General features: G+C 39.6%; 1 protein-coding gene across 1 annotated transcript; it reads left to right on the top strand.

Moving 5' to 3' along the window:
• Positions 1-12,912: 12,912 nt before the first annotated feature.
• On the top strand, positions 12,913-21,626 carry LOC103699697 (glycine--tRNA ligase, mitochondrial 1-like). The gene is given in 13 exon segments (XM_039128392.1): positions 12,913-13,432; positions 14,063-14,445; positions 14,533-14,650; positions 18,421-18,615; positions 18,748-18,972; positions 19,977-20,036; positions 20,211-20,262; positions 20,265-20,290; positions 20,366-20,389; positions 20,391-20,598; positions 20,601-20,771; positions 21,195-21,287; positions 21,290-21,626. Coding segments are annotated over 13 exon segments (2,187 nt in total). The 5' UTR covers positions 12,913-12,940; the 3' UTR covers positions 21,430-21,626.
• The last annotated feature ends 606 nt before the right edge of the window (positions 21,627-22,232 follow it).

Here is a 22,232-nt window from a genome sequence, read left to right as displayed (position 1 = left end):
TGGGGTTAGAATGATATATAGCCCCCCTATCTACTGTTTGGTTCAAAAAATTTCAGGAATGATGCATAACAAGGAGAGATTGTCCATTGATCCTCGCTCACCAATTTGGAGGATGCAAAGATGGATAGAGCATGTGAAGGGTGGTTTCTATATATAACCGATATGGGACTAGACACAAACCCACATGAATCTTCACATACACCCCCCGTTTAAACTTTGCCATCCTCGTTAGGCTAAGGGTTTAAATCTATTAAAATCTAATTATAAGACCACGATTGGCCCATGGTCAGCCTCAATAAGTCTCTACTGCAGTATCCCCTAGTCCATATGGGCCATGGGCTGGGACCACTTTGATATTATTTATAACAACCAAGGATCTCACCCAAAATGGTTAGACCGAAGATATTTTTTGGATTATTTAGTCCAGTATAAGTACCCCAAATTTTTCGGTGAATAACAAATGTAGGACTAAACACATGTCTGCACATATCCTCACACTTAGCCTATGCATTAAGTGATTAAAAAGATGGACGGTTTAAATAACATGTAACAATATATGATTTTTTTTACCACTTGATGCATGGGTCATCATCTAATCTATACTTGACTTATATCTCTATATATATAGCTATCTCTACCATCCTGCTCCTATCTAATCCATATCTCTTGTTATATTTGGACTCATGCAAAACAAATCTCCATCTCTTTTGAGCTCCAGATAGAATTGAGCTCCTGATGAAATTAAAAATCCTATATCATAGTCTTCTTTGAGTCCTCAAATCTCTTCCTTTAAATTAGGAACTGACATCAAATTAACTCGGACTCTCTAAACTATATTAATTCTACTATAATCAGTCAAGAAATATGACTATTTTCAAATATTTTAAACTATGTGGGACTCCCCAAAATGTCTCAATTCCACTATAACCAAGTGGTCAAAGGAATGATTACTCCCCAAACCGTGTGAATTCCACTATTAAGACTTAATGAGATTAGAGGAATGATGTTGAACGGTAATTATGAACTCTTCCTAAAATCATTTGACGGTCTGGGATGCTGGAATTCATGGATATTGAAAACTCCATACCAATTCATACTCCTTTGTCCTTGGATCGTGCCAATGGTTTCTTGATCAAAACAAATTGCACATCTAAAAACATATCTCAATCAAACATGGAAATGAGAGCAACCTCTATCCTATGCAAGCTTTTTAATTCTGGAAAGCTTCTACTATAACATAACTCTCAATAGTCTACTACTAAAGTATTTTGATAAAATCTAATAATTACCTTTCAAAAAGAATAACAACTGATAATTTTATTTATATTATCTTTTTATAATTATATTTAAAGATTTTTTGCATGTATACCATCCAAAATATATAAAATTATATAAATACCCTCGTAAAATTGCTATTTGTATGTATACCCTCATAAAATACTTATTTTGCTTGTATACCCTTCTTTTTCCTTTTATTTTATATATATATATCTACACCATCTAATGTTGTTAAAACATAAACGATTCAAATTTGAAATAACTGAAATACCCTTTTAGATAGACATACAAAAAGAAAACTTTGTAAGGATACATGTGCAAATAGCAACTTTGTAAGAAAATTCATGCAATTACGCATATTTAGTTGAGTATACACAAAAAATAATAAAAAATGATCAAAATTTAGTAAAGATAATTTAGTTGTTCTTAATAAAAAAGTGTCAAAAAAAGATTAATTATCTCATGTCAATATCAACTCTTATAAAATGAATTATGCTCCTTTTACAAAATTCTTGCTTAAAAAGCAAACAATAACTCAATATTTATAAATCACTAAAAAATATTTTACTAATTTAAGCATCTATAATTAATTTAAATTTGATATATTTTAATCTTTTAAAAATAATGAAGAATACATGGATATCATAGATTCCATAATGATAATTATATCAAAATCAAATAGAGAATAACATTACTAAAATGATCACCTAATATTCCAATTTGATCAAGTCATGATCTTAAAAAAAAATTGACAATATGGCTCAAGGTTTTTTTTTGACTTGTCGATCCAATCGAATCATAAAAGACTTAGCAAGTTCCGACCGAGTTTTGATCTTTTTATAATATTTTTTTGAATGTATACATTTCTAAATATTAAAAAGTATGTGAATACCCTCATAAAGTTACTATTTGCATATATACCCTTATATTTTTTTTTTGCATGTCTACCTATAAGGATATTTCAGTTATTTTAGTTTTAGTATGTTTATTTTTTAACGAAGTTAGATGGTACGTATAGATATGTAAAAAAGAAAAAAGATATATATGGAAATAAAAAATTTTACGAAGATATTCATGTAATTTTATATATTTAGGAAGGTAACTCTATATTTAAACATTCTTCTAGACCAGCACTAGTGCTACAATGTTGGATGCCAACTACTTTAGTAACTTTAGCTATACACCAGCAGCCTATTATGCACTACTTTATTTTTTTTTTATTTCAATAAATAGATGAGAGGCAAAATATTTTTGCTATTGATTAAAAGAAAAATCCATTGGCATGTGACAAGTGAAGTCAATGGACTGTGTCCCACGGTATTATAGCAAAGACTTTAGGTGGCGTCTCTAGAAACGTTCTTGATTTTTAATTAAAAAATGAACGTAATTGTCTAGGTCGTATCAGTTTTATAACCTAGATTGACCGGAATCCATGGACTACATTATGATATAAAGGACATTTTAGCTTAAAGGGAAAAGAAGACGGAGATCAAGAAACCAACTGGAGAATATTATTGTCTAGTCCCTACTCCAGGAAAAATTTTGTGATGCTATGTCTGCACGCTTAATTCCCGGTACGTGAAGGAATATTTTTATCGCGTGAGACATCAAAATCCCACTGGACGCGTACCTAGGCCTATGCACACGTGCACATGTCATCTGTTAGCCAGGGCAACCGCCCGCACGTAGTTTGCACACGTGCGGTAACGCCTTCCATGGGCATCGAAATCTTGTCCATTGCGATCCTCGATCTTAGGGCAGCTACAAATTGTTGGGTGGCATCACCCATGGATCCATAGCTAGATTGAAGTTAGGATGGAGAGTAGAAATAGATTTCAGTTATAAAAGCAACTTTTCTTAAGATCTGGAGATAATGAAATAGGGGTCTTTCAATCCATCTTGATCCCTAAAAGTTCTAGATTATGAATTATACATGACTTATCATCCAAAAACAAGTCCAGAAAGTTTGGCTTTTTTTGAGAAAAAAAAATTATAGATATTCGCTATACTTTTATGTTAATGCAGGCCAGTCTATCTTTTTTAAAATTTTATAATAATTAATATTTCTTAAGGAAACATTCAAATCAATCCCTGTAGGCTCTTAATTTGCATATGCTAACTTCACCTAATTTCCAAATCCCTAATATACTATACACTCTTAGATGTCTCTCTAATTCACCATCATGCTTATGCAGCCCGATAAACATACAGATTACACTAATTTCTGTTTTTCAGATCAATATCATACAAGACGGCACTAATAAACATATAGATAAGTCCATAAGATGACACTACTAAAACGTATATATAAAGTCCTAAGTATCATACATGATATACTGAAGATATACTAAGATGATGATGACCACATATCATTATGACTTTAGCTTGGAGCACTAGGGACACTTCACAATTTGCAGACTAGTCAACTTATTTTTGTACATGCTATAAAAGAGGAGATGGAAGGATGCTGGAAATTGAATATATAAGCACAAAGTAATTTGTATATATGCTTTGACCAAGTTAGCAAATATTTCTGGTAATATGACAACCATGTCTTTATATTTTTGTATATATTTGGAGTAATTTGTACAAATCGTAAGATACGAATAAACAGAGATTTAAGATATATCGTATTTGCTGAGCTTGGTAGGACCTTGCTATTATATTATTAGAGTCATCATGAACTCCAAGGCATCTATTACTTAATTTTTTTCCTTTGTTCTTGGTGTTCGTCTAGGATAAGTAGATTGAGCTTTAGGCTCAAATACAAAACTTTGTCTTTCAGTGGGCGCTGATTTTTTTTTTTCTGGTGATTTTCAAATTTGGGTGGAGACCTTGTTTGGTCCTATAAGAAGCTCTTTTTAAGAGGCATGAGTTTTTTTTAGGCATCCTTTTTGGTAGCAGGAGGCATCTTGATAGCACGAGGCACGCCGCATAGAGGGAGAGGTGTCCTTGTTTTTTCAGAACAAGAGTCGAGTACGATTGTTGGCTTATAATATTCTTCTTGAATAAATTTGTTTTATTCTCTTCTAATTTTTTTCCAGCACCTCTTTTTTGTTGTTTGTTTTTTTGGTAGTTATTTTAGATCCTGAGCTGGCACATTTGATCTACAAATATTATTGTGCCATTCTATACATATATGCTTTGTCCTGGCTTTGGCATTAATTTAGTTGTTTCAGGATTAGGCACAAGTGATAGCATATATATGCAAATTAGCTCAAGCGAACATCTTATGGTAAAGTCTCTTGGCATATAGGCAAGGGTTAGGGAGTGGGTTTCTTCGGTTGTGGTTGGCATACATGACAATATCTAGGATTTATACATTGATTTTTATTTGAATCGATCATATTCTTCAAATATTGTTTACATCCCATCTCAACAAATTAGCCGACGATTGTGAGCAAACGATGCATGAGCAAGACTAAAGATAAGGATAGAACTGGATTGCGTGAGCCTCATTAGACATAATAAGACTTAGCAATGACACTGGCCACAACATGTGGATGTACATGCCGAATAGATAGGACTCAACCATGATAAGTAGGTCGAAAGGATGGTCATGACCAACCATGACGAGTGGAGACACAAGCGAAGCGGGATAACTTTGCTTGAAATGGAATTCGGCTCACGGTTTTGCCGAATGTGAAGTGTGTGGGATTGTGAGACAAATTTTTGGAAATGTTGAAGAACGTTTCGAGCTAATGTAGATTGTTATAGGAATCAAAGGGTTATTTGGCAATTTCATTTGTGAATAAATAATAGATTGTAAACCAAGCGAAGGACCCTTTGACACATAATGAATCCAGCTTAACTTTGATTATCTTTAATTTATCTTTAAATTTTCTTGTTCATAGTTTACCAATAGGACTCTAATTTAGCATTAGGAGTAGCAGTAGAGTACTCTAATCGTAGCCCTGACTACACCCTATCCTATCATATATATATATATATATATATATATATATTTTTAGACAAGTGTGTGATAGTAGCGAAAATCCTTGAAAGTCAAAGCATTTGAACTCATGCTACTTTATCATCATCTTTTGATCATTCTATTTTTAGCTAGTCCAATGCCGTTGACATTCCCGCGCATCTACCCAACGTAGCCATAAGGCTTGTTTATCCCCCTTGCTTGTCTCTTTTGAAAGAAAAAGGTGACAACATGCTTTTTTGGCACACTCAGCGAGACAATTGCGTAGCTATCATCATGCAGCCACAAAAGAAGATCGATGTTCCAACAGCCGAATAATCAAGGAGTTCATCATACTATGCCAATGAGGGTTTTGTACTCTCAAGCAGGGCCATCTGAATTACCTTCTCCTGCCCTGCAGAGAGTCGATGACTTTGGCGATCAAGTGATGAGCTCCACCCCTTAGAGGGGACTTGTCCATAAAAGTCATTCCTCTCAGATCGAGGTGACTCATTCTCAAGCTAGTTCTCTCTATGATATGGTTGTACAAATCAAGTTTCACATAGATGAGAGTCAGCTTGATCTTTTGCAGGCTACTGCCAGTCACATGGCCATGGTCTTAATGCCATTCATGGAACAATATGAAGCTTCTTTAGCATTGTGCCAAAATAAGTTGAAGGGCTTGTTTCAGTTATCACTGGTTAGTATCTAGCTTCGTACTTCGCTCTGTGTACAAGGTGACAAACCTGGCCAATCATGCATCCACCCTTCAATCTTTACAATATGAAAGTGCCAGTCTCTCGGAAAGGCTTGACTTTCAGAAGCTTTCAGCCTATGAGAAAGACAAGCTCGAATTCTATCATGGTGAAACCTTGGGCTTCCAAGACTGGGGCGGTGAAGATATTACTTCGAGGGCAGGTGCTCCCAATGACCAAGCTAAACATATGGCTGACAATGCTACAATTTCTACATAGCCATCACTTGAGCCTATGGTGGATCTCAGCCCAGCTAATCCCCACAATGCTGTTCGAAAAAATATCAATGATGTCTCATCGACGCTAGTTTTGTTGGCCACAAGAGTTGATCATCTTGCTGGGCTGAATGAAGGACGATAGATTGTCCAGTCTGAGGTGCAACGTATGCATACACCAAGAGATGGAGAGCGACCTTCTCAACGGGTGCCACCACCACAGCAGCCTCTAGCGGCCATTCTCCGTGCTGGAGGGATTGGGAGAGGTAGCGATATTAAAGTCTTGGAACAGGTTGCAACTGGGGGCAAATAAAATTTTCTTGCTTCTTTTATCATGCAAGTTAGTTTGGAACGTTATAGTTTTCAAGCCGTAATTATTTCTTCCACCAAGTCCTCCCTGCTCCCTAGGAAGCACGGCACATCGCTGTAATTTGGAGCTTGGTCGCTTGCTGTGCGGTCTAAATCCATCGCCTTTTTTTTTTTTGGTGAAATGGCTGCTTACACTACCCTAGTATGAGCACAGCCGGCTACATCAGCATCAAGCAAACAACACAAAGCAAAAGGAACAAAAGACTGCTGCGTCCAGAGAAGATCTTCAGAGTGGTGTGCAACGAAGGAGGCGACCCAGTCAGCAGCTTGGTTCGCCTCCCGCAAGACATGCCTCTGGAGAACCCAGCACTTCCGTAGCATCCGACGGATGTCGCCCAGAAGCGGGTGCTCCAAACCAACATACGTAATGCCTCGCTCTTCACAAACGTCAATGCCGCGCTAGAGTCATGATCACTCCACCAGTATTATTGGGTGGAAACTTTTTGAACCTGCCTGCACTCGTGTCTTCAAGCTTGGGGTAGCCTTATGTAAAGTTGTGCTCGATGGTTCAACATCGAAGGATGTTGCGTTTCCTAAAAAATACTGCATTCTCCCCAGTGCATAGATAGTCAGCGCCTTTCTTCTCGCTCCAAGGTGGCATGAGGCAGTACGAGAACCTCCCTCCATCTAGTTCCAGCAATAAAGTATCTGATTTCGAAGCAGGATCGAAGCGCTGATCGGCTAACTTTGAGGTCGGTGAGAACCAAATTTAATAAAATAATCGAGGTGGGTAAGTACTAATCTTCTCTGGCGATTATCTACAAGAAGTCCTTTTGTCGGAAAATTTTCGGCAAAACCCCTCTGATGCTTAAATCAGAATAGAGAGATAACAATATGAAAGGGAGAATTCTTTGCAGAGTAGAGTTCTTTCGATCAGCTTACTTGATGACTCTTGGACTACCCAGATAATGGCCAGCTGCACATTTACAATGTAGGAAACGTTTCGTATGAGCAGCATACGGCATGGTTCATGCTGATTGTACATCGACAACAGTATTGCATTAACTGCTGGTCTTTATTAGCATGTGCAGTATGGTTCCTTTGATTTTTTCCGAAGTTGTTCAACTTAGTTAGTTTATACTGAAAGTAAAGGAGGTAGGTCTAATCCGAGTTTGAGATGTTCAATATTTTCTACTTCACTACCAACCATGATCTACTGTATAAGTAATTAATTGCCAATTTGTTCTTCCTCTATGTATCATGTATAAAAAACTTCAATACTTGATCGATGCATCATAATTTACACAATTAGTTGGTTTGGATGTAAACAACAAGTAATTATATGGCATGAGGCTAAATTACGGATTATTTTATCCTCAAGTGTTGGATGTGAGGCTACCAATTTATGGTCGTCGCACTTTAATTTTAGACTTAGACAATGATTAAGATGTTTGGTGTGGTGTATAAATTATCATGTGCATTGTGCTATGTTAAGTATGGCTTTTTTTTTTGGTAAATACAACATATATAGCTCTAACATGAGCACAACTTGCTAGATCAAAAGAAAGTAAAAGATAAAAGGAAGGGGGTGAAACTGCTGATGACGTCCAGATGAACTCTCTGGAGTGCCGAGCTACACATAAGGCGACCCAGTCTGTTGTTCTGTTCGCCTTTTGGAATGCATGTGCTGCCTGAAAGGAGGTAAACTCCCGTGCCAATCTATGAACCTCACCAATTAGTGAATGGTCATCCCCATACTCGTCCACTCCCTTGATCCAATCAATCACTGTAAAGGAGTCCCCCTCGAGGAATATCCTGTCGGCGCCAAGAACGTGCCTCGCATAGGAGATGCTCTTCCAGGTTGTTTGTAACTCCGCCCCAACAACGGACAAACCCGAGGTACGCCAACCCCCAGCTGCAATCAACCTGCCGTAATGGTCTCTAATCACAAACCCACACCTCCCCAAACTCCATCCACCGACATACCTCCATCGAAATTCACTTTGAGATGACCCGGGGGTGGGGGTACCCAGGAAAGGAGGGCAAACCTGGGCACTGTGCTAGCGGTACGGGTACCTTAGATGTTCCTAGTCATCCCAAAGGAAAGCGGTGTGGTCACTGAGGAAACCTCCGCAGCATGGATCAAGGCTCTCTCCGCCACTGACCTCGGGGACATCCTTCCTGCCCTCAACAGGCCGTCATTCCTGTCCAACCAAATGTGATAGGCCAGGTATGCTCTCATAATCCCCTCCTCTATAGTGCTAAGACTCCTCATGGAGTCCCTAAGGTGATGTAGTAGGTCCTCAGCCGACTCCCATCTCGGTGGGTGGGTGGGTGGGAGTAGGTGACCACCTCCAAATCTGCACAGGCTTAGGGCACCACAGAAGAACATGAGAAATGGACTCTTCGGTATATGGGCACAGATCACAGCACGGAGTAGTCTGCACGCCTCGCCTGGCTAACAAGCTCCTGGTCGGTAGACATCTCCAAGCCACCTTCCAAATAAAAAGCACCACACAAGGTTGAATCCTCAGTCTCCAAATCCATCTCCCATCAATCTACCAAGTAGGCTTCCTGCTAACCAATGCCTGAAGATCTCTGGCCCACACCCTCGATCGCCTTGTCGACACTCAAACCAATCTATCTGACCCCTCCCCAGCCGGGATGGGTAGGGCCAAGATCCTCTCCGCCAGCAGCTCATCAAAGGCCTCCCGAAGTAGCCCCTCACTCCATCGCCTCTCTCAGGGAAACAAACAAGTCACAGACCCAGAGTCCAGTTAGCTTGACCGTGTCCACCAAGGTCGGCAATCGACTGATCGATAGCTCGGTCACCCAGCTCTCCTCGAGGATATCTATGAACCGCCCGTCGCCAACGGCCCATCTGATCGATGGGAGCACCAGCGAGGCATTGCCATATATCACCCTCCAGATAGGTGAATGATGTCGACCTGGTCGACCCTCGGTCAGTAGGGCACCGTACTTGGGCCTCAATAAAGAGGCCCACAAGCAATCCGGCTCCAGCAAAAATCTGGCTACGTGTCGCACTGTCAAGTTCTCCCGCCTCGCCACCAGTGACATCACCCCCAATCCAACCTGCCTGACCGGTTGGCAAATTACCTCCCATGCCAACAAATGGATGCCTCCTCTATTGTTGCGCCTCCCCCAAATGAAATCCCTGAAGAGCTGCTCAAGTGATCTCAGCAGCGCCACTGGAAGGATAGAGTTGGATAGTAGATAGATCAGGATCGAACTAAGTACCGATCGCACTAGAGTGACCCTGCCCATCATAGAAAGTGTGTGCATCTGCCATCCCTCCAGCCTGTGTCTGATGCTAAACTCGATGGAGGAACAATCCCTGCTATGGAGATGCTGACCAGGTATCGGAACCCCCAGATATCTCAGTTTGCCCTCCTGCTTGCCCACCCCTAGAATCTCCATGATGGAAGCTTTCACTTGTGGTTTGGTCTTCGGGCTAAAGCAAATAGTAGACTTTTTCAAGTTGACCCGTTGCCTAGAAGCTGAACAGTAGACCCTTAGAATCCTCCTGATAACTTGAGCCACCTGTCTGGTTGCCCGGCCTAACACCAAGCAGTCATCCGCAAATAACAAATGTGAGATCGGAGTGGCCTCCTGCACTAGCCTGTAGACCTCCAAGGCTTGGGTGAGATACCGAAAGCTCTGGAGAGTGCATCTGCACAAATAATAAACAGCAAGGGGGACAAAGGACAACCCTGACGGAGCCCACTAGAAGACTCAAAGTATCGAAAAGGCGTATCATTCACCAAGATAGCGAAGGAGGGGCTCGCACGCACCCCATCACCCATCTGATCCAAGTGTCATGGAAGCCAAAATCCTGAAGAGAGAGCCGCACGAAGTCCCAACACATCCTATCATATGCCCTCTCCATATCAAGCTTGATCCTCATCAGGCTTCTCCTCATCGGTGCCCTTCTGAGATCGAACATGAACTCCGGAGTAATGAGGACATTATCTGAAATGCTCCGCCCCTCCCATAAAAGCACTCTGCTCGGGACTGATAAGCCTCGAAAGAACGAACCCTAACCTGGCTGCTAGGATCTTCGTCATAGCTTTATACAATGTGGTGCATAGGCTAATCGGACAAAAGTGGCTAGGTTCAATAGCGTCCTGCCGCTTCGAGATCAGGGTGACATAGGTCCTCTGCCAATCTGGAGATATCACGACTGTGCTAAAAAACTCTTGTATGGCCTCCGTCATATCCTGCCCCACTAACATCCAATACCTCTGGAAGAACACTGGTGGAAAGCCATCCGACCCGGGTGCTTTGTCCCCCACCAGGGACCAAACTGCCTCCTGAATCTTCCTCTCCGAAATCGGGCTGATCAATGCTAAGCTCTCCTCCTCTGACACCCCCACCTGCGGCCTCGGTAGCTCGGTAGGCCTCCCACTCCCAGTCCGCTCGGTCCATCTGTCCCTGAAGAAGCACTCCAATACTCTGCGAATCATGTCAGGATCCGACAACTGACCATCCTTCCCTTGATAACCCTGATCCTGTTTCGCTGCCTCCTAATCACTGTTGACAAGTAAAAAAATTTAGTGTTCCGATCTTCCTCCATGATCTACTGTACTCTCGACTTTTGTCTCCAGAAAATCTCCTGTTAACGAAGTAAAGAATCATGCATAAATAGAAGCAATCCGAGCTCACCCATCTCACCCTCTGATAACCCTCCCACCATAGTCTCCTGGGCCTGTAACCTGGCAATGGCCTTCTCAGCCTCCTCAATCCTCCTAAAGATATTACCCACTTCTTTACGATTCCACCTCCATCACTGTCTCCTTGTTAACTCCAACATTCGAGACACACGATAGATAGCATCCCCCCTCACCGGCACACCCCATGCATCCCTCACAATATCCCAAGATCGAAAGGTAACAGAGCCAAAACTTCTCAAATCTGAAAGGGCAATGAAAAAAATAGGGTGCTCAGTACTGACCATAATTGGGCTATGATCCGATGCAGTCCTAGAAGATGACTCACATGATAATCTGGGAAGCTCTGGACCCATCCTGCAGTGGCAAAGGCTCTATCAAACCTCTCCCAGACCCTGGCCTGTCCCTGCCTATTGTTACACCAAGTGAATCTTGGCCTTGAAAAACTCAAGTCAATCAACCCATTCATTGTAATGAACTCCTGAAACTCCCTGACCTTCCTTTTGTAGGAGAAAATCCTCCCCCCCCCCCCCCAACTTCTCCTGAGGATCATCTATGCAGTTGAAATCCCCTGCTATCAGCATAGGTTGACCTTGATCGATCAGCTTCGAAGCCTCTTCCCATTAGATCCTCCGCTCTCTGTAGTCTGTGCTGGCATAAACCGTTGCAAAAACCCATGGCCTTCCACTACCCTCCGAAATCACCATGATTACCTCCTGACTACAGACATTGAAAATATCAATCTTGCAGCCTTTCCTATCTCCAAGTGATAATAATTCCTTCAGACAACCTTGAAGATTCCATACTGTAGAAACCCCATGATCTTGGCACGACCCTCCTAGCCCTCTGAAGACTCCTCCCAGATAACAGGGTCACAAATAACACACAGATTTCAAGGTTGTGTTGTTGCACCGACCTTTGAAAAGCCAAGGCGAAGGAGGGCTTTCCAGCCCCTCGGCTGTTCCAAAGGAAGATATTCATGATTCACCTTATTTTTTGGCCCAGCCCTCTTCCTCAAGGCTGCTTTAGCATCGTAATGTAAATTGATTCTAAATTCTATTGAATCCAAGTTATTATATTCATGACTTTTGGTTATTCATCGATTGAGATTTAAAATATGTTTTTACACATTGGTGGATGGATACAAGTCATTTGTGATCTGATTATTTATAACTAAATATTAGTATTTAAGAAAAAACATTAAAGTAATTTTATTTTTGCTATATATCACGAATATATGACAAGATAATAAATAAATCTAACAATAAAACAAATATCATATATCAGTTTACAAACAGTTTGACATTGAATATATGTTTAAAACATTATATATCTTATAATATGGTGTAATTGTGTTGATAAGGAAAACAATAATATTATTTTATATTACAAAATTATTATACAAGTAACATTATATTATCATCAATACAAATTATAAAATATAATATAAAGTAATTATACATCATTAGTAATATTATAGTAATATAATAAAATAATTCTCATTGAAAAATCTCACATCCTTGCAGCTCAACCTATGTTTATTTTGATAATGAAAACAAATAACAAGCAAACTGAGTCAGTTGCAATGATTTAAGATGGAGCAAGTTCAATTACGTATAAAAAGTAGACGCTAGCTTTGGTCGCGGTTCTAGGTCTTCTTGGCTTGCAGCCGAGCCCACTGAGTCTGAATGCCCCGCAAGAGTCCAATGGTCCACTCAAAAAACCACAAAAAAGATCTAATGTTGGGGTGAAGATTTTTTCCACTAAAGTCTCTCCTCTCCCTTTATGCGCTTCCGCACTCTATCGTTCTCCACCAGATCCCTAACCCCATCCAAAACCCTCCTCCCCCTCGTCCTCCGCCGCCGCCTCGTCTCCGCCCTCTCCGCCGCGCCGAGCCCCTCGCCCATGGCCGCCACCGAGGAATCCCTCCGGCGGGCCCTCGCCGAGAAGCAGACCGCCGTCGACGCCCAGTCCGAGGCCGTCCGGGCCCTCAAGGCCCGCCCCAGCGTCTCCAAGGACGAGATCGATGCCGCCGTCGAAGTCCTCAAGGCCCTCAAGGTCGAGCAGGGCGCTGCCGCGAAGCGACTCCAGTCCGCCGTCAGCAGCAACAGCGACGGCAGCAGCAAGGAGGCGTTCCGGCAGGCCGTTGCGAACACGCTCGAGAGGAGGCTCTTCTACATCCCCTCCTTCAAGATCTACCGCGGCGTCGCCGGCCTCTACGACTACGGCCCCCCTGGGTGCGCCGTCAAGTCCAATGTCCTTGCCTTTTGGCGCCAGGTAACGCCGTCAAAACCTTAGCCTGTTGAGTAGCAGAGCTTTTACACAATAGTACTTTGGAGAAGGAAGCTCCAGCTAGTCGATCCGATCCAGTTCTACTAAGATTTTTTAGTGGAGCGATTCTGTAAGAAATAGATAAATTTCAGGACGTCTTGTTGCCCTATGGAATCGTTGCGGTTACGTTAAACTAATTTCTTGGGATTTTAACCCACAAATGAGAAAAAAAGTTCCTCCCATGTCTAAAATGCTTAGAGGCGATACTTAACTTCTAAACAAATTTCTATAACTAGTACCTGATAATTAGATTTTTTTTTCTTTATATTTAATATTGCATCAGTCGAAGCTTGCAACGATATTTAAACTCTTACATTCAGCGACAATGGTGATCATTGTTTGGGAATTTATCATTACATTTGACTCTTCTTGCTAGTATATACTGCTCGCTGATCTTTTTCCTCGTAGTTTGAATGCTGAGTTGTTCGCTATATGCTGTTTAATTTTGAAAAGAGCATATTATTTCTCATGGATCGAATGCTTAATTATATGTTTTAACAATGTTTTATTTTGAAGGCAAAACATAACTGATAGTACACAGAATGCTACAATAATATGTTTAATCTGTTTTTTTAGCACTTTGTTTTGGAGGAGAACATGTTGGAGGTGGATTGTCCCTGTGTCACGCCAGAGATAGTCTTGAAGGCATCTGGTCATGTGGATAAATTCACTGACCTGATGGTGAAGGATGAGAAGACTGGGACGTGCTACCGTGCCGATCACTTACTCAAGGACTATTGCAAGGGGAAGCTCGAGAAGGACCTCACATTGTCGCCTGATAAGGCTGCAGAGTTCAAGCATGTCATCTCGGTGTTGGACGATCTTTCTTCTGAAGAGCTAGGGGCGAAGCTGAAGGAGTATGATATCAGATCGCCTGATACCGGGAACCACATCTCTGATCCATACCCCTTCAATCTCATGTTTCAGACTTCGATTGGCCCATCTGGCATGCTTCCTGGGTGAGATAATTTGCACATGGTATGTACTTAATTAGCAGCGATTGGTGTCTGGTATTTAGTTGCTGTTCGATTATCTGTGGATTGTAGGTATATGAGGCCAGAAACAGCACAGGGTATCTTTGTGAATTTTAAGGACCTCTACTATTACAATGGAAACATGCTTCCATTTGCAGCAGCTCAGATTGGGCAGGCATTTAGAAACGAGGTTTGTTTGCTTCCATTTTCTTCCTTTACTGTGGGTATAAAATTGTGCCTTGAGGCATAGAAGATCACATCGTGCAAAACTGCCGTGTGTAATGAAGATCTGAGTTGCATTATCTTGTTATTGATTTTATGTGTTAAAAGTTGGTGTTTTAGTACACATGCATGAACCATGATTCTTGGTGGATGTATTTCTTTTCTTTTTGCTAAGAGAAAGTGGATGCATTTCCTTTAATGCTTGATCGCATACTAGGTCTCATCTAATTGATTTGTCTATTCTATGGGCTGAGCATCCCAAGTTAAAGAAAGATAACTCTTTCATTGCTGTTTGCTCAGGTCCTAGTATTGGCGTATGTGAACTTAATGCGAGTTGATACCATGAATTTGAGGGCCTCATCCAATCAAATTATTGACTTGAACCATAGCATGCAGAAAGACTTAACATGAATTGGGAATTTGGGATAGTTAAGATGTTGGCTTAACCTAATTAGATACAAAATATGGCTTCAGCGCAGTTAACCTATAGGACTAGGCTAATTTGTTTTGTATCATATAAAAGATTTAGTTGTTATGAAATGAGTCTGCAAGCACAACATTGAAAATTCAAATTAAACCATGTCAAAGTCCTATTTTATTCCATTCTCTTTCCAAGTCTTGTAGAACCTTAGAGGCTGCCTCTCGATTTACATGGCTCCTGAATTCCATAGCCATGTGGCCTTTTAGTTATTTTTGGTAGAATGACTCTCGCCTCAAGTTGAATTGATAAAATCAATATAGAGATGGCATTTGGTTATCAAATTTTGATGGATCATACCTTGATTCCTCAAAGCCAATGCTATGTAGATGGGAGAATGCTTGCCTTAGTTAAGCTCAACCTGTCTATGGACATCTTATGCTTGATCTAAAATTTGATAATCATTCAATATGCATATGTTGATGCAAATATATAAAGTTTTTTGGTTCATACACAAATTTGGGACAAAAAACTGGGACATCATGTGGATGGTACTCTTTTCCCTCTCCTTTGACCACGGTTCTTTCTCTTGTTGTCACTCCCACATTCCGTGTTCCTCTTTGATTTATGCAATGGAGGTGCTAATTTGGCTGGTTGAACATGGGTCAAAGCAAGAATTTTATATAATTCTACTTAAGCTATTGATAATGGATCACTTGGGATTGCATGCTCCAATTGTTTATAGAGTATGCCTTGAATTATATAGACCTAATTGTTTCCTTCAATGACAGACATGCTCAATTTTGTTGGATTGGGCCTTAGATTTAGTAATATAATAAGAATTTCTTGGATGTTTTAATCTATCAAGGGTTAAATTTATTATATCTCTTTTAACTCAAGGAAGAAAAGAAAAAAATATTGAAAATTGATGTTATATAGCCTATATAATTAGTTAAATAAAAATGACCCTTCTATTATTGGAAAAACTAATATAAAACTTTTAAAAAAAAATCTATAGCTATCTTTAGTTTTGGCCAACATCAGGCAGAACCACTGAAGCTGACTGAAAATGGAAAGTTGGAGGTCAGTTTCAATTTGATCTTGGCCTAAAGCAATCCATTCTGGTAGAAACTTAAAATCTTGGGTGAAAATGTGGCTTGAAGGGTGCTATTTGATTGGCACGATGCTTTTATAACTAATATCATTTTAAATGAATTCCCCTTTCATGAGATGAGTTCAATTCAGTGATTTGTTGCCTTGCTGTTCTATTGCAGAAAATGGGGCAGAAGTGAACACTTTAATGGATTGAAGGAAAGTGGGAAGCTTTCTAGGTCCATCCTAGGGTTTAGGGATAGTGTTTGTTGTTACAAAAAAGTTTCTAGGGGTTTTAGGATTAAAGGAGAAGGTTTGATGTTGACTTGAAGTTTAATTCAGGCACTAATACATATATTCACAGGTTTTTAAAGATAGGGAAAGACATGCGAAGTAAAGGAGTTGAGAGATGAAGAGGGAGAGGGGAATAGAAAACACTAGAGGCAGGGTGAGAGAGGGAGGAGAGAAATCACTTTCACAAACTCATACAATACAACTCATGACCACCCTTTCGTTTGCCGATGCACTATGTGGCTTGGGGATGAAGCAACCTAATAAAAAAGACATGCAAGGACCCACCAACCACATATATTACAAAACTTGTAACTTGGAACCCAATTAACTTGTAGGTCAAGTAATTTAAGGGCCAATTTAATCTCATATCCATTTTTGTAATTAAATGTTAAACAAATAGAAACTTGATGCACGATTAATTTTGGACCATCAAATAATTTTGATGCTCCAATATGTCCATTGATGCTCCAAGTAGTTCGATGAGGGTTTAGATCATCATAATGGAAAAAATTGCCGCATGATCTAGGCCCTTGACTTTATGATTCGTTTGCACTGCATGGATCTCATGCTCGAGATCTTGATGTTGCTTTGACACTTTTGATCCATCTCTGCATCTCCAAGACTCGATGATGGAAACTAATATAAATTTTTCTTGCAATTGTCTCCTCAACTGGTTGTTTGGGTGCCTTTGGATCTTCAACCATAAAGCTTTTGATCATCTGATTGATGGTATTCTCTCATCAATCGACAAAATCAACAAGAAATAGATTGTCGAAATGCTGCAATATGGTCACAACCCTTGGGAGATTGCGATTCATCTCTTGATTGTTTGGAAGTTGCTCTAGTGTTGGATCATCATTGCTTTAAACGTTCTCGATGAGACTAAAAATTGTTTCTTGATTTCCATTTCAAATTGTTCTCCGGACCTTTTATCAATATGAGGTGATCGTAACACTATATATAAGACTCGTGATTCTGGCAATCCAATCTTCGTGCGTATCGCGTAAGCCCCCCAAAATGGTTCTTTTCAAAAAATGGGTTTTCAAAAGATGATATGGTGCACCTTCTATTGCAGTTTTGAAGGTTCACCATTTGCCATATCTTCGTAAACATATCATCCGTAGAAACATTCTTGTTCTATGAATTTTTAATTGCAAGAATTTTTCTCTGGGGTTCTTCATTTCTTAATTTTTCGTACTTGTGATATTGCTGCTGCACAGCTGGAAGAAGCAGTACAGGAAAACAGCAATGTTTGTAAATGGTTGGGAAAAAATTGACTACTTGATAGTATGGAAGAGGTACACTACTGAATTATGAGGCAAAAATATTTAGATCAAATGGCACATGTTGTGCTCACTTTGTTATGGAGCACGTTGTTAATGTAGTAGGCAACTGAGTTTTGATCACAAACCAACCCAGTTCTTGATTTAAGCTTCCCACAAAAAATGTTCTTGGCGTAAACAATTGCTATGAAATTTTACTGAACTAGTTGAGGGTTGGTTGAAAATTTGTGCATTTTTATCTCCTTTCTGGTGATAAAACTGCCAGTTTAAAGAACTGAATGAATGATTGCACTGTTTCCTCTTTTTCTAAAATAGACATGTTCCCTCTGTAACATTGGAAAAGTGAGTTATTTTTTGTTTGTGGCAAGGCTTCACTTTATTATTCACCAGATCTTGTTTCTCCCATATTGATTTTTGATATTTTGTCTGATTATGAGATGATTTTGTGCTTTCTTCAGTTGAAGAAATATAAATGCAATAATTTGGGTGAATAGTTAAATATATTTGATGCTGTTCTCTTAATTCAAAAGTTATGCTAGTAGAAACCATGAGCGTACTGTCTCCTATATTTCTTTTTTGTGTTACAGACTTACAGCCTCTGTTTTATGTTCAACTGTCGGCCTGACATAACTTATTTTCTATGATGAGTAGATTTCACCTCGTCAAGGTCTTTTAAGAGTCCGTGAGTTCACACTAGCTGAGATTGAGCACTTTGTGGATCCTGAGGACAAATCCCACCCAAAGTTTGTTGATGTTGCCAACCTGGAGTTTTTGATGTTCCCTAGGGAGGAGCAACTATCTGGGAAATCAGCCAAGTCAATGATCCTTGGTGAAGCTGTTTCAGAGGTTGGTTTCTTTGGCTTCCTTATTATCAACTTTGTGCTGATCATTTCTTCCTTTACCTTTATTTTATTTTGACACCCCTATTCTTCATTTGGTTTAGTTTCTTTTAAACATTGTTTTAATTTCTTTGTATAGGGAACAATCAATAATGAGACACTTGGTTACTTCATAGGACGGGTGTATCTTTTCTTGACTAGTCTGGGAATTGACAAAGATAGATTGCGCTTCAGGCAGCATCTGCCAAATGAGATGGCTCACTATGCTGCAGACTGTTGGGATGCGGAAATAGAATGCTCCTATGGCTGGATTGAATGTGTTGGGATTGCTGATAGATCTGCTTATGATTTACGAGCTCATTCGGTACGTAATCAAGACCTGTTTGCACTTAAGAGTGCCGTGATGAGTTCTGATTGTGACAAATTATAATCTTATGCGCCTCTTACAAAACTATTCTTCTTCTAAAGAAGTGAGAGGACTAGTTAGCAATGCATTGGGTCTGGTTGAATTGTGATTGGATTGAATTTGGATCGTCATCAAAACTCTTAGCCCATACAACCCACAACATTTGAAAAGTATAAACCCATACCAACTCATTTATTATGGGACCTGGACCTGACTTTGCTATTAGACTTCACTTGTTAGTTATATATCTTATAATTGAAACGAGATAGGTCAAGAAGAGGTGTCTAGGGTGTGGCATTGAGAGTGAGGAGAGGAAATTAAACTGTTGAAGAAAATATGATAAATCTTGAGGAGAGGTGTCTACTCCACTTTCTCTTCAGTAGTTTTTGTTTTTTCTCTTAACTATGAACATCCACAACTGTGTTTCAAGGGCTTGCTCAACCTCTGTTAACCTGTTGGATCTGGGGCTGGAAACCAAACCTGTTTATTTTGGGCAAGTTGGGTCAGGTGTTGGGTTGGTCTTCATCAGAAACTGCCCATACCTATGAAGAGTAAATGGAAAACAATGTCGAATAAGAAACCAAACCTTCTGTTATCCAATATATAATAGGTGCCCTTTTTACACTAGTTTGCAATTTTCTTACTAGTTTGGTTCATATGTAAATGGCCTTCAGATTTGCTTCTTTAGAACATCACAAGCTCATGGCTTTGTGCCTCTTTTCAAAAGTTGATTGTTATTTTCATGTCTTGGACAGCCTTATCTTAGAGACCCATCTTAGCTATTGTTTACTTTTAGTTGCATAGAAAGACAATCCTCTTATGCTTATGCCTGCCATTCTTTTGCCAGAGCTTTTCGCTAAAGCTCTTCTTGTCGACTATTTATTCAAGTTTTTATCTATCGGCTGATTAAAGGTTCGTAGATTGATGCTGAAGTATGATGATTTTATTATGCTGTTCAACAGGAGAAAAGTGGTGTCCCTCTGGTTGCTCATGAGAAGTTCTCAGAACCTAGAGAGGTGGAGGTAGGATTTTCTTTTCCACTTTTTTTATGTCTAATTCCACATGTCGAATGGCAAATCACTGACCTCCATACTTTGCTGCAGAAGTTATGTTGCACTTTTTCTATCGATTGTCCAGAAGATACTGACATTCCTATTTTCTACTTGCTTATTGTTGATTTTTTAAATAAATTTCAGAAGCTGGTTATTACCCCATCAAAAAGAGAACTAGGTCTTGCATTTAAGGGTAACCAAAGAATGTGGTTGAAGCATTGGAGGTAACCTTTGCACAGATTCCATGCTGCTAATTACTTGCCTTTTCATTTGTAGCTTCTAACAAGCTCTTTGGATAGGCCATGAGTGAAAAAGAAGCACTGGGAAATGAAAGAAGCGTTGGATGATAAAGGAGAGGTGGACTTCCAAGTCTGTACACTTGGAAAATCTGTACGTATAAAAAAAAGCATGGTATCCATCAGTATGGAAAGAAAGAAGGAACATCAAAGGGTTTTTACCCCCTCTGTTATCGAACCATCTTTTGGAATTGGACGAATAATCTACTGTCTCTTTGAGCATTCTTTCTATATAAGACAAAGAAATCAGAGGATGAACAGTTGAATGTGTTCCGCTTCCCTCCTCTAGTGGCTCCTATTAAGTGCACCGTTTTCCCATTAATCAAGTCTCAGCAGTTTGATGAAGGGGCCAAACTCATATCTAAATCACTAACGGCGGCTCGGGTGTCACATAAATTAGATGTTACAGGTATGCCTGTAAAATATCAGCATCTGATAATTAACTGAACTCTGGTCTTAGTCATAATTCTGAAATGCCATTATTTTATAGGTTGTGGCGGGTAATGTTACTTCTCTTCCCATGGATTCTAAAATGGTCTTTTTTTTTTGCCTATTAATTCTACTGTTAAGTTTCTCAAATGTTTTATCATCAACTTACTTTTAGACAGCTAGAACTTGGTTTGTGGATCGACAATTTAGTAGATGATTGCATGACATTTAAATATACTGATTGTTGTGATTGTGCTGATGCGATGAATATATAAGTCTATTTAACTAGAACACTATACAGAAACAGTAGCTTTTAAATCCACATTGGTGGATTAATGGTTCATATGATTCAGCATCAGACTGAGCTGCTTATAAATTATGATTTTGTTGGTGTTTTTTGCAGGCACGTCAATAGGGAAACGTTATGCCAGGACGGATGAGCTTGGTGTCCCCTTCGCCATAACTGTCGATTCGACTACTAGTGTGACCATTCGTGAGAGGACAGCAAGGAACAGATCCGTGTAAGCATTGAGGAGGTGGCCTCGGTTATGAAAGAAGTCACGGATGGGCAACGCACATGGTTTGATATGCTGTGGAAATACCCAACCCACGTTACTACACATGCTGATGAGTTGTGAAGAGGCTTCTGATGGATGAAGTGATGAAAGCAATCTCTTATCTTGCTGAATTTTGAAACTACTGGAACTTTATACTCAGTTCGTTGTTGTATTCCTTCACGTGAAAGAAGGATTCACATTTCTTTGGATTGCATATTTTAGACAATCAACTAACTCTATTATGCATAACTGCAGTTTTAAACAATCAATTTCAAGCACTGTGCCGGAATTTTATGCTCAACAAATCAATCTAATTTATCGATATTATGCCATGTTAGTCTTTCGAGTAATTTAATTAAAACTATAATTTCATATGCATATAATTTTGAAATAAAAAAAAACATCATTATAAGTTTATTTCTTGGGTGTGTTCTCATTGCGCACAAATGATGCACACGTGATGAATTACCCATTGATGCTAATTTTGTGGTCTTTGCCATGCGAATGGCAACAAGTTCTGGGATGCCATACTGGCTGGGATACGATCACGACACTTTGCACATTTATGTTTACCTTGACCCATTTCTGAAACATTTTAGGCGGAAGTTGTAACCCCAGAGCGTTGGCAGGAGCAATAAAAGGAAATCAACAGGAGATCAAAATTCAAATGTACAACAATTATAGGAAAAAATTCAAAAATTCAAAGATCAATATCTAAAATTGTACAGAAAGAAAATGGAGAGATCCAGAACTGGCAATTGTTCACAAACTAAACTACAATCAATATCTACCAAATAATAATATGGTTACAAATGTAAACAAGTGATATTTATTTATCGTCATATTTGTATCAGATCTATATCCTACCTTTTCGTATCTCATAT

Source organism: Phoenix dactylifera, chromosome 7, assembly GCF_009389715.1.
Source record: "Phoenix dactylifera cultivar Barhee BC4 chromosome 7, palm_55x_up_171113_PBpolish2nd_filt_p, whole genome shotgun sequence".
In the NCBI taxonomy this organism is placed as follows: Eukaryota; Viridiplantae; Streptophyta; class Magnoliopsida; order Arecales; family Arecaceae; genus Phoenix; species Phoenix dactylifera.
Note: the sequence above shows the minus strand (reverse complement) of the source record. Positions and strands in the feature narration are given on the sequence as shown.